General features: G+C 39.3%; 2 protein-coding genes across 3 annotated transcripts in view; one reads left to right on the forward strand and one right to left on the reverse strand.

The window, feature by feature from the left end:
• Positions 1 to 13,823, reverse strand: part of TAG1 (membrane bound O-acyl transferase (MBOAT) family protein) — a 339,208-nt gene that overhangs the window by 231,353 nt on the left and 94,032 nt on the right. The gene's annotated exons all lie outside the window — the stretch shown is intronic.
• On the forward strand, positions 2,342 to 7,328 carry LOC149185634 (uncharacterized). The gene is made up of 2 exons (XM_089410745.1): positions 2,342 to 4,133; positions 7,247 to 7,328. The coding sequence occupies exons 1-2, from the start codon at positions 2,867 to 2,869 to the stop codon at positions 7,297 to 7,299; spliced, it is 1,320 nt and encodes a 439-aa protein (XP_089266871.1). The 5' UTR covers positions 2,342 to 2,866; the 3' UTR covers positions 7,300 to 7,328.

Genomic DNA, 13,823 nt, shown 5'->3' on the forward strand with positions numbered 1-13,823 from the left:
AGCAAGCAGCTCAGGTAGGTGCAAATTTCAATTTTATACATTACTGTTTTCAAATTTCATATGCGTGTCTATCTGGTTACTGTAAATTCGGGATTAGGGTACTACACATGGTATCAGAGCCCAGTTTCGAACCCTGGAGACCTTACAGGCCCTAGAAGTAATTAACGCTGTAACTTTGCATAAACACCCACCGAGTAAATTTACGTTGCAGCTAGATTAGCTCCATATTGGAAATTTGCTCACTTTCCTTGTCTGAAGATGATCTATAAATGGTCATTGAAATTTGAGCGCTCTGTCTCAGTTACCTTTAAACCAGCCTGACAGTAGAATAGATTGGTAGAGTAGGCATCAGTCTAGAATGCAATTATCAAAATAAGGAAGCTTCAGTATTATATAAAATAAAAGGGAAAGATGTTAAATGTAAATTAGCTGGATGAGAGAACCCATTCATATCATTATCGTATCAGCTGTGAGGCCATCACAATCATGACTCTCTGCACCGTTAAGTATGATCCTGTCCAGGGCGAAGCGATATCCTCTTGAACCATGCAGCTGATAGCATCGTGGAATGGAGCCCGAACTTTAATCCATTTCTTAGGAAACAACCCCTGTTCCTAGAAAACATAATATATCAACGCATTCTGCATCCTAAATGAGACAAATTTGAGTATCGTCAACAAATGTTGACCCGAATCTACGCAACTTATTTAACATCTATTTAAATATGAATAATAATAGTTTCTTTACAGTAACAAAATAACAATTTTATCAATGAGAAATATGTGAGGTTAAAATTTATAATCTAAAACAATTGCAGAAAAACTTGACTTCAGCAAATTTTTTTTTTCAACAGAGCATAAGCACATGCTGCCCGCGAAAGAAAGACGTATATGCACCAAATATTCCTATGAATTTCGAGAAATTCGACTCTCCAAGCCTGCGTTCAAAATAGGTTTCAGGATCGCAGCTATCTCAGAAATATATCAAATTCACACGGATTGGATGACATGTAAGGGCCAGACGGTATCAACCGATGGGAGGAAAGCCGCGAGGCACGTAGATCTCCCTTTTCTATCTAACCCGTGGCCATGGAATAAATCTCTGTTGACGGATGGCAATAAATTATATCGCTAATGTATATTATAAACTATATATTCGAACTGGAGCCTTTAAAACATAATCATAAATATTTAAATTCATTTAAAATATATTTTGTCCAGCGTTTCAGAAGCCATGGGTTGTATACAAAAAGGGTTCACGGTTGTTTGATTTATAAACATAAAATAAACAAATAAATAAATAAATGGGTGGGTACTATAAAGTACCGCTTTTCAATTCTTTAGTCATATCCCCGTGTTACTAATCGAACCCGTGACATCAAACATAGCATTAATATTATTAAACACGAGATCACAAATAAGCTAAGTCCCGTTCTTGTGGTTTAATGGTAAACACGTTGCGTTGGTAATGAGCAGGATCTGTTATGTTGACACTTTAAATAACACCGTAAGAGTTAAATACAAAATATATATATATATATATACCTAGCAACGATTGAAATAAAATCACTTTTATATCACTCTATGACGGCATAAAGAAGAACTCAATTTTCTGGTTCTGGATGCCCAGGTGGCATTGGCAGACGTGGAAAACAAAAATGTCCTTTAAAATTTCTACTTATATATTTACATTAATTACTGGGAAATTGTCTTGCGAATTGACGCATAGTGCCTGTAGTTCCGCTTGTGGGTCTCTACGTCGCTTGGATCTTGAATGTGTTATCTTAAAATTGCAATAGATAAAATCTATATATAATAAAGTAGAAATGAGTAACGCATTATATATATATATATATATATATATATATAAAGGTAAGTGAACAGAAAGAAATATAATAAGATTGAAGGAAAGAAAAAGATACAGAATAAGAGGAATTTTATGGGGTCTGAACCAAAGGCATATATATATATATATAAAGAGCATAATGGAGGAATAAAAAATATAATAAAGTAATGTTAAAAAAAAAAAGAGAAATGAAATAGATAGTAAAAACAGACTTAAAAAAAAAAAAAATTAATAAATAAATTATCACATATAATTCACCAGAATTTTAGCATCGTTCTAGCCTTTTTTATCTTTTGATAAGGGCTCCAGTTGACTGATTTCATTCAGCTGAAAGATCTCAAAAGTTCATCATTCAAATTGTGTTTTTAGAGGATCTTCTCTTCTGAACAGTGAGCAGAATTGATCAAGAAGTCATTTCTGTTTAGAGGCAGGGATCTGTGGCGCGATGGTAGCGCAACCTTCTGATCTAGGTCTAGTGAATGCTCTTTCCAAATAAACTTGCATACTTCAAAAGCATATCTTGATAATCCTCAACTTCATTTGACCATGTATTTGACACATTTATCACATGAAGATTTTGTTTCAACCCTTCATTTTTATAGATTTAATCCATATCCAAGTAATATATTCAGAATATAAATATGTATGACCTTCCTTAAATGTAATAGCTAGATTGAGGTATGGCAGGTATGTTACCAACGTACATTGTAACGAGACATTTAACATTTTTCAATCATGGATGTTATTTGGTAAATAAACTTTAGATGTCTTACCTTAGGAGCTAATAACCATACACTTCTGCATTATTCATTTTTAGAAAACCCTGCATTAGGACAAGGAGGTCGCGTGACCACCCTCCTTGACCTCGGTACCAGTAAGATCCGCCTAGCGGGTAAAAATAGCAAAACTATACCCGTTTTTAAATGTGAAGCTGCAAAGAAATTAGTGTGTTAAAATTCGATTATTCGCCTTAAATTTTTTTTATATATATACATTTCATTTATGTTCAGGGACCATTACTATGGTAAAGACGTATGAGCGACGACGACGTGACCAGGCAGCATCATCACCATTAATGCCGCCACCGTCGCCATCGCCATCCCCCTCACCCTCGTCACCACCAAGGCAGCCGTCAACATCAAACGCTCCAACGCCAGAGTTGACTGTGATAATGAACTCTTTGGAGGCCTTATTGGAGACATTAAAGGAATCAGCTAAGGCTAAAAACAAAGAGGAATTTCAGCATGTAGCCACCAGTTCAGCGGAACCACATAATTTGGAGCCCAGAGGATCGAGAGAAGACATCTCTAGAGAGCTTCAGAAAATTAGACTCCCAGAATTTTCGGGAGGTCGAGCTGGTGAACGCGCTGAGGCATGGTTGGAAGGAATGAACCGGTGCTTCAGGTTAAGAGAATATTCACCTTCAGCAAAAACAAAAATTGTCGTGTTTCAACTAAAGGAAAGTGCCCTGATTTGGTGGGGAAACCTGGAAAAGCAGCTACACCTTACATCAGACAACGTTCCTTGGGATCTGTTTGAGGAAAGGTTCCGCGCGAAGTATTTACCTCCATATTTTCAACAGCAGCAAGCCAGAGCCTTTCATACACTAATTCAGGGAAGTAAAACGGTGGAAGAGTACGAAATAAGGTTTATGGAGCTGGTAAAATACATTCCCTACTTAGACTCTGATGAACGTCAAGCTGAACGCTTCATATTTGGGTTAAACCCTCGCATCAGAGCCTTGGTAAGTATGTGGAAACCATCATCTGTAGCTGAGGCAGTCGAATGTAGCCGTTATGCAGAGGAGCACCTTGGAATCAAAAAGGATATGGGGCCAGCAGGGCCTTTTCAATCAGGATTTCCAGGGAAGGCTCCCCGGAACGTTTTCAGAGGAGGTAGCTCGAGGCCACCTTACGGCAGCAGGTTTACCCCAAGTGTGGGGACAAGAGTTCCCATGGCAGTAAACACTATAGCCGCAGAATCGTCCAACACCAGACCTTGGGCATCGCGAGGGACTACCGGCAGAGGAAGGAGCGCGGGAGGAATCAACAGGGGAGGACGCGGCTCGTTCTCTAGAAATTCACACCTTGACTCAAGAGGATCAGCGCAGCTCAATTGTTGGGGGTGCGGGGGGCCGCATTTCCAGCGTAACTGCCCAGAAGCGTCATCAGATATATGGCAAAGGACTGGGAAGGAGCCAGTATCAGGCAACCGAAGTAATCATAGAATTCATGCAGTAGTCAACCACGACCAAGCAGCCCATCAATCCACTGTAGTGGAATCTTCAGGTATGGTCAATGGTGTAAAACTCAAAATCTTATTTGATACTGGTGCCACAGATAGTTTCATTTCGTCATATGCATTAAACAAATGTGGGCTGGCAGCTCGTAGACAAACTGATTTCCACCAAGTGGAAATGGCCTCAGGAGAACTCCAAACCGTGGGCTTGAGTGTGGATCAATGCAAAATTGACCTAGGGGTCTGTTCGACTAAACTAAAAGTCTACATCACCGCCCTAGGGACGTATGATCTTATCATAGGTATGGATTGGCTGGAAGCTCACCAGGCGTGGGTAGATTGTTATGGAAAGAGGATTTTGGGCTTAAATGATGAGGGAGAAGTAATCCAAATTCAAGGGATCAAGAGAGAAATTTCTTTGCGCTACATTTCGGCAATGCAGGTGAAGCGTTGTTTAAGAAAGGGTTGTCAGGCTTATGCAATTCACGAAGTAAGCCAGGGAAAGGGACCATCCTTAGAACAATATCCGGTGTTAGCCGAGTTCCCGGATGTATTTCCAAAGGAACTACCTGGATTACCCCCGGTAAGAGAATTGGATCTCACTATTGAATTAAAGCCAGGTACCCAGCCGATCTCTAAAACACCTTATAGAATGACAGCTCCAGAACTTCAGGAATTGCAAATCCAGTTGAAGGAACTACTCGATATAGGGCTTATTCGACCCAGTACCTCACCTTGGGGCGCTCCTGTAATTTTTGTGAAGAAGAAAGATGGATCCTTAAGATTATGCATAGACTATCGGGACTTGAATCGAGCTACAGTAAAGAATCAATACCCTATGCCGCGAATCGATGATCTTTTTGATCAAATGAAAGGAGCTTCGGTCTTTTCAAAAATTGATCTTCGATCAGGGTATCATCAGCTAAGGATTTCTGAAAATGATATCTCTAAGACAGCATTCCGGACACGTTTTGGGCACTATGAATTTACTGTGGTACCATTTGGGTTAACAAATGCGCCAGCCGTATTCATGAATCTTATGAACAGTGTTTTCCGTCAGTATCTTGATAAATTTGTACAAGTCTTTTTAGATGATATTCTCATCTATTCCAAGAATGAAGAAGAGCATAAGGAGCATTTGCGGTTAGTATTGTCCTGCCTTAGAGAACGTCAGTTATATGGAAAACTGTCCAAGTGTTCCTTCTTTCAGGAAAAGATTCATTATTTGGGTCACATCATATCAGGCGAAGGGATTTCAGTAGATCCGGAGAAGGTAAAAGCGATCATGGACTGGCCAATACCGAAAAATGCACATGAGATACGAAGCTTTATGGGCTTAGCAGGTTATTACCGGAGGTTTGTGGAGGGGTTCTCCAAAATCGCGAAGCCAATCACAACCCTCCAGCGTAAAGGTGTTAAGTATGAGTGGACCGAGGAATGTAATAATGCATTCTCTGAACTCAAAAGACTACTCACCAGCGCACCAATCCTAAGGGTCCCTGATATGGGCAAAGACTTTACAGTATGTACTGATGCATCCAAGCAAGGGCTGGGTGCAGTATTGATGCAGGATAAGGGAGTGATAGCTTATGCTTCCAGAAAGCTAAAACCTCATGAAGAACTCTATGCTACTCACGATTTAGAATTGGCCGCTGTAATGCTAGCTTTAAAAATCTGGAGACACTATCTGGTGGGATGAAAGTTTACACTTAAAAGCGACCATCAAAGTCTACAATATTTGTTCACCCAAAGAGACTTAAATGCCAAGCAAAGGCGATGGAGTGAATTCCTAAGTGAGTATGACTTCGTAATATCATATATTAAGGGAAAGGAAAATGTGGTAGCCGATGCCTTAAGCAGGAGACCCCGGATATTTTCTCTCATACCCATTAAAGTGGACTTAAGACAACGAGTGCTGGACCGTCTTATAAAAGACAGCTGGTATTTAAAAGTGAGGGCAAGTCTTGAGGGGATTAAGGCAAAAGAATCTAAGTTCGAGGGTTATGAATTAGAAAGCGATGGGATCTTGCGATTCCGCGGAAGGATGTACATTCCTGATGATAAAGATCTTCGAGATACCATCCTCAGGGAAGCTCACAAAGCCGTATATTGTGCTCATCCTAGAGTAGGGAAAATGTATGCGGATACCAAGAAACTCTTCTTTTGGGCAGGCATGAAGCGGGATATCACTCAATTTGTTGCAAAATGTTTGGAATGTCAGCAGGTAAAGGCAGATCATTGTCACCCAGCGGGTCTCTTACAGCCCCACGACATTCCTATGTCTAAATGGGAGACCATTTCTATGGATTTTATCACTGGACTACCTCTTACTTCTCAAAGACACAATGCCATTCTGGTAGTGGTGGATAAATTAACAAAAAGCGCCCATTTTATTCCGGTAAAAGATACTTATGATGTTGCTGACGTGGCACGAGTATTCATAAACGAAATTATCAGATATCATGGAGTACCTAAAAAGATTATATCCGATAGAGATTCGCGATTCACTTCCAGATTCTGGACGTGCATGCAGACAGCCTTAGGTACTCAGCTAAATTTAAGCACTGCCTACCATTCTGAGACTGATGGGCAAACTGAAAGAGTAAATCAAGTACTTGAAGACATGTTGCGAATGTATGTAATGGATCAGCAATCCCACTGGGAAAAGTATTTACCCTTGGTTGAATTCGCATACAACAACAGTTACCACAGTTCGATTGGGATGCCTCCATTTGAAGCTTTATATGGCAGACCGTGCAGAACACCGTTAAGTTGGGACAGGTTAGAAGATCGAGTAATAATAGGGCCAGAATTAATCCATGAAATGGAAGCGCAGGTCAGACAGATTAGACAGCGATTAAAGGAAGCACAGGATAGACAAAAGAGTTATGCTGATGCTCACCGAACTGATAGAAGGTATGAAGTAGGGGACCAAGTCTTCGTCCGCATCAAACCAAATAAAAGTACTATTCGATTCGGGAAAGGGACAAAGTTGTCACCCCGATTTATAGGACCGTTTAAAGTCGTGGAAAGAGTTGGACCTGTGGCCTATCGTCTTGCCCTGCCACCTCACCTGCATAGAATTCATAATGTATTTCATGTTTCTGTATTAAGGCATTATGTAGCTGATCTATCTCATAACATCCAGTGGAAAGAATTGCAGGTATCGGACGAGGGAGTCATAACGGTCGAACCGTTACGTATACTGGAACGTAGAGTTCGACAGCTGAGGAACCGCCTGGTGGACCAAGTTAAGGTCCAGTGGGACAAGTATAGTCCCGGATCAGCGACTTGGGAGAATACAGAGGACATATGTCAGAGATACCCTAGTTTATGTCCATTTTGACGAACTTTACACTATGTTTAGTATATATATTTACTTCACCTCTGTCAGAGAACCAAAAACATTTGAATGATTAGTGATAAACATGAAACTTTGCGGCATAATATATGTTTAAATTCCTGCTGGTACATGGATACCAAAATAATATATGTTTAAAATTCCTGCTGGTACGTGGATACCAAAATAATGTGTTTAATTCCTGCTGGTACATGGATACCAAAGCAATATATGTGATTATATTACTAAATTATTAATGTTGAAGTAAAGTTAAGACCGCCAAATGATTTTACTTCCGGTAGGAATTGAAACAATATAAATCTGTTTTATTTTATGCATGTCAAGAAATGAACAACTGAAATAAAAGATAGGAAGTGAATACATCCTATAGAAAAGTCAGAATACATGCATAGAAAATAACAAAATTCTGTTATGCTATAGTATCATATGTAGATAATACATAAGTTATTTCGAATATGCTGATGCACATTTCACAAATGCTGGGTAAGTGTAAGATTGCAGATAAACTTGCAGATAAACTATGATTGCAGATAATTGATCCAATTTTCGAGATGACCACGTGATGACAGAACTCAGATCAGTTAAAGCTCAAAGTGATTCTATGATAGGGTAGTAGCCCTGATACTACTGGAGGGGTGGAGGTGTTACCCACCGTTTATCCTCCGGAACCTGGAGTCATGGGAGGACTGTGCGAGTCACGCTCCCCTAGACGTGTGATGATGACTGCCGGATGCCTACTGGGAATCAGGTCGGTATAGCCGACGCTGTTACCTTCGTGTTATGAATGGTTAGGTCAGTAAGATTGACGCCATGGCATACTCTAGTAGAGGTCGGATAGGATGGGAGCAGAAGAGATTAGGAAGGATAGGATGAGTTTGAATAGATTGGGGACCTGGATAGAAAGGTCGTGTCCATTAAATCCTTGAACCTAAAAGCTCTAACTTCGGGACGAAGTTTTCAGAAGGGGGAATGTATGTAACAACCCTTTAATAAAATTTCAGACCTTAAAACTTTATAAATATATATCCATGTATTAAATTTTATAAAGTATATGGTTAGACCTTATAAATATGAATTTATAAAATATATTAATTAACTTATACCATATATAAATTAAATGTTATGATATATTAATTAACTTTATATCATATATAATTTATATGTTATAAGACATAATACTTAACTTGATATCATATATTATTTAAATGATATAATATATATATCCTAAAACCTTATAGCAATTATAAAACAAACGTTCTACACTATATCATTACCACTTTATAACATTTTAAATGTAAGTTATAAGGTATCAATTATAACACTTACACGTATGGGAATTATTGTAATGTAAATATCAGCTGCCCTAAAAATCTATGCGTATCCCTGCCATTAATAAAGTCAGTAAAACCGGGTAGATAGTTATTGCTGAGCGCCAAGGACAATATGAAATATCGGGAGCCATCATTGTATGGGAGGCGGTGGCTGCAAGTGGGAGGGCGGCCACCGCCAGGTGAGGGATTAAATAGCAGGGTCTGAACCTGAAGGGGGGTGAAAAAACCAGCGAATTATGGATTCAGCAGGAGAAAACCAGGAGAAGTAACCTTGCAGTGGAAGAGTCTTGAGTGATCTGAGTTCTGGGCACGGAGGGACAGAGAGCCTCTGTGGAGAGCTTCTCTGGATTGAGCAACCAGGTTGCTCTGTCTGGTAGGGTGGTATTGGCCATCTCTAAATTGAATCAAATAAGTCAGCAATTAAGGATTACCAGTTCAGCAGCGGAATCGGAAGTCAGCAAGCAGCTCAGGTAGGTGCAAATTTCAATTTTATGCATTACTGTTTTCAAATTTCATATGCGTGTCTATCTGGTTACTGTAAATTCGGGATTAGGGTACTACAATCATCAACCAGCCAGTTATCATGTCATTGTAAACCCAATTTCTGCAAGTTGTAATGTAAATGATGATAGTACGACCAATTAGTTATGTAACAACCTAGGTAAGCCTATGATTTTAGCATCCTAGGAGGTTTTTCGTCCTACTGCATTGTGTGTTTCTAAACACGGATAATTGGCAGAGTTTTTCCCTCCAGCTTAAACCCCAAAGCTAGGGTGAAATTGACATAGTCTTAGGTGAGTCCTAGTATTCTTAGTCGAGTCTAATGTAAAAGTGATTTGGGAATTGTTGCACACTTTTTGTCAAAGTTCCAAGAACGCAGATATGCCAAAGATTTTTCAAATGATCGGATCATCAGTCAGCGGTTTTATTGAGACATTGTAAACCCATTCTACAAATTTATAATGTAAAAGATGCTAGTAAGACCATGTATGTATGTAATAACCTCTATAAATGGATTCATTGAAATAGGACGAAGTGTCCCGACTCTGGCGAATCAGGCACGATTCATGCCAAATCGTGTTTGATTGGGACACGATCGAATCCGGATCATGTCCCAATTTCTGGACACGAATTCGGAAAAAGTGACCCACGCAGCATAAAAAGGCGAGTTGTTATTCTTTCTATTCATTTTCTCTTCTCTCTTTTGTTGTGGGTTTGTTGTGAGGGGTTTGGAGCAAGGAGCAAAGGGTGTGGGAGCGTTTTCAAAGAGATTCAAGCAACAGGTAAGCGTGTTTCCTCTCTATTTTTTTGCATTTGTATTATAGCAGTTTGCATATGCATTTCTTTTACAAGTGCATTTTTTGTTTATTTTTTTACAATATTCATGGCTCAATCAATGGTAGCAGGGAAGGGCAAAGGAAGGGAAAGAATGTCCCCATTGGAGGTGCCCCTCCTCCCCCAATTTCATCAGATTCTGCTGCAAGTATTCCCTCTATTACAAGTAATGTTGAAGGAAGACTTCCTCCTCAATATAACATTGAGAAATATCCCTTCTGAAATATGTCACAAGAAAGCAAGGACCAAGCAACAAGGTGAAGGGAGGAGGCAATGTGAATTGGAGATGAAACTTTTGCCACAGTACTTTCACGAGCACGTACTTCCGTGTGAAAGGCCATTTGTTGGCTTTATCAGGTTGTGGAGTTGGAGCTTGTACAAAAATTCCTTTACAAAAGAGGAAAGAAATGGAAAGAGAGTTCAATGTTGGTAAGGTAAATGTGGCTGCAAAATCAAACAAAAAAAAAACCAAGAATGATGACCCCCTTCCATTTTTGAGGAAAGGCAGCAACAAATTCCCATTTGAGAGTTCTAATGGGGGACAAGGAGCAAAAAGAAAGGCAATTTCACTTGGTCCAATGGACAAGAATTTTCAAAAGGAGAAACGGGAAGAGCTTGATCTCACCATTGCCTTTTTTCTATCAAAACTTCATATCCTTTAATGTTGCACGCTCACCTCTATTTATTGAGTTGTTTCGAGCTCTAACTCAAGGGGCTCCATCACGATATGTGCCTCCTGGTTTAGAGAAGCTTAGAACCACATTGTTGACGAAGGCAAAAAAAGAGGTACAAAAAATGCTTGAGCTTATTAAAGCATCATGGCCAACATCTGGGGTTAGCATTGTTTTTTATGGATGGACATATCCAGCACGGCACCCACTCATCAACTTCATGATGTCTTCCTTGAATGGTCTAGTTTTCTTGAAAGCAGTGGATACACTTGGAGAATACAAGGATGCACAATATATGGGTGAGTTGTTTATTAAAGTTATTGAAGATGTAGGTGTTGATTCGTGTGTGCAAATCATTATAGATAATGCACCTGTTTGCAAGGCTGCTGGCATGATAGTGGAAGCTAAATATCCATAAGTGTTTTGGACACCTTGCATTGTCCATTCATTGAACTTAGCACTGAAATCCATTGCTTCTGATGTGCTTTGGATTGGTAACGTTATTGAGGATTCATGGCATATCTGTAACTTTATACAAAATCATACAAATGCCCTCACTATCTACAAGGAGTACATCAATCTATCGTTATTGAAGATTGTGGATACATGGTTTGCCTCTTCATTCATCATGTTGAATAGGTTGAGGGAGGTCAAGACCACTCTTGGGGCCATGGTTATTTCAAAGTTTTGGTCTTTTGGGAGAAACACAGATCAAGTAGCCTCTAAAAGAGTGAAGGACATAATGCTAGATGATGCTTAGTGGAAGAGGTTAGATCTACTTATTTAGATCATGGACCTTGTCATTTCTTTGCTTCGATTTGCAAATGCAAACCAACCCATCCTAGGAGAGCTTTATGACGGATGGGATTCCATGATTGACTCTGTGAGGAGCATTATTTTACAGAGTGAGTGCCCCGAGTATGAGACATCACCAGAGGCCTTCTTCACCACTATACAAGATATTCTTGTCAGCAGATGGGACAAGAATTGCACCCCTTTACATTGTTTGGCTCACTCATTGAACCCAAAATACTACAGCCATGAGTGGCTGAATGGTGGAACGCCCCGCAGATTCCCTCCTCACACGGATGGTGAAATCTCACATGGGAGGAAAGATGCATTCAAGCGGGTTTTTTAGGATAGAGCATTGCTTGATGAGGTGGAGGATGCCTTTGCCGAGTTTTCCACTGGCACTAGTCAATTTGCAGGATATGATCTGATTAGAGACAGGGGGGCTAAGAAACCCTATTCTTGGTGGACAAATCATGGGGCAACAAGCCCTCCTCTACAGCAGTTAGCCATGAGGCTCCTCTCTCAGGTGACTTCATCCTCTTGTTGCGAGAGGAATTGGAGCATATATGCGAATTTGTATAGTGTTAAGAAGAGCAGGCTTGAGCAGTCCAGGGCAAAGACAATGGTGTATGTGCACACCAACCTTCGTCTTATTTACAGGCAGAGGGAAGAGTGGTCGAAGGGAAAGACAAAGATGTAGGATGTCTTTCCTGATGATATGGGTCTGGACAGCAGTGTCGAGTTGGCATTGGCCAACATGGATCTCAATGATCCAGTGCTAGAGCTTGTTAGATTTGATGATGGTGATATTGTAAAGGGGTCATCCTCCACACCAACAGAGATGCAGTGACGATTTTCGATACAGGGGAGGAGGATGTAGCAGAGTAGAGCAGTGATGGCCATGATGATGAGGACAGTGATGTTGATTTTGATGATGACTATGAGGATTGATGACTCATGAGTCATGAGCTACCTACTGCCTTGAGGCTTGTATACTTGTAGTTGTTTTGTATTTTTTAGTTCTATTTGCCATTGGCATTGCACTACATATGTAACACATTTTGATTTTGATGACTTAATGTGAAAATTATAACTGTCAGTGTCTTTATCTTACTATCTTGTCTTTCTCCTATTGGATCATTGATGAATTGAATATCTAGCATGAATTCAAAATTTATGATTTATCATTTATGTGACATGTCACAAATTACAATTGTATTTGAATTTTGTATGTATTATGCATGCCATAATGTTACTTAATTTGTAAACAGTCAAACTTACATCTAGATGAAAATCAATGTTTGACATCAATGAATTTGTATCATGAATGAGAATTTGTGTAAGAGATATCAAATTTTTAATATATATAACGTATCTGAACATGTCTTGTTCCGAGGGGTCAATGTGTCTGAATCTGACACTCAAATCCCCGTATTAGTCGAATCTCGCATCCACGTGTCAGGTGACTTAGGTAATAACCTAGGTAAGCCTATTATTTTGGCGAGAGTTCCATGCTAGGACTTTATCGTCTCATTGACTCATTTGTGTTTCTAAACAGGGATGGTCAGCAGAGTTTTTCCCTCCCACCTCACCCAAAAGTTACGGTGGAATTTTTCATCAAAGTCTTATGTGAGTCCTAGTGTTCTAGTCGAGTCTTATGTAAAAATGTTTGGGAATAACTTAAACCAATTGGCTAAATTATTTTACTGTAAATCACTTGATTTATTGTGTCGCAGAATTGGATAAATTATTTGAGGGTCTTAGCCAAATGGGTATTTCCCCCTTTGGGAATTGAATTTGTAAAAACTATTTTAGTGCATGGTTTCTCATACTTAAACACCATGGATAAAATATTAGAGGGTGGAAAAAATTATTAATCACCTCAAGTGTCAATTAATTAAATTTTCTGGCAAAAATAAATTAAAATCCTAAGCCAAAAATTTAATTAGTTAGAGTGAAAATTAAAAATCTAGAGAAATTAAATTCTCCAAGTGGAAAAATTCGTGGGTCTCAAAGGAAATAATTTTTGGAGGTCCCCCACCAAGGGAATATTGGAAATTTCAAGAAAAAATGGACCCTTGGACCTTGGTGGTTAAGTCAGAGTCAATTTTTGAGGAGATTAGCTCAAAATAATTAATTTTGAGTTAATAAACAGGGATTTAATGAGAAATTCGAAAATTCCCCAAAATAAATATTTTCAACGGCTGAGATTAAAAGATCATCAAAGATTTTTCGATGGCCAAGATTATT

Source organism: Pinus tabuliformis, chromosome 3_1 (assembly GCF_031772625.1).
Source record: "Pinus tabuliformis cultivar Carrire ecotype Pingquan chromosome 3_1, CPIR1, whole genome shotgun sequence".
In the NCBI taxonomy this organism is placed as follows: domain Eukaryota; kingdom Viridiplantae; phylum Streptophyta; class Pinopsida; order Pinales; family Pinaceae; genus Pinus; species Pinus tabuliformis.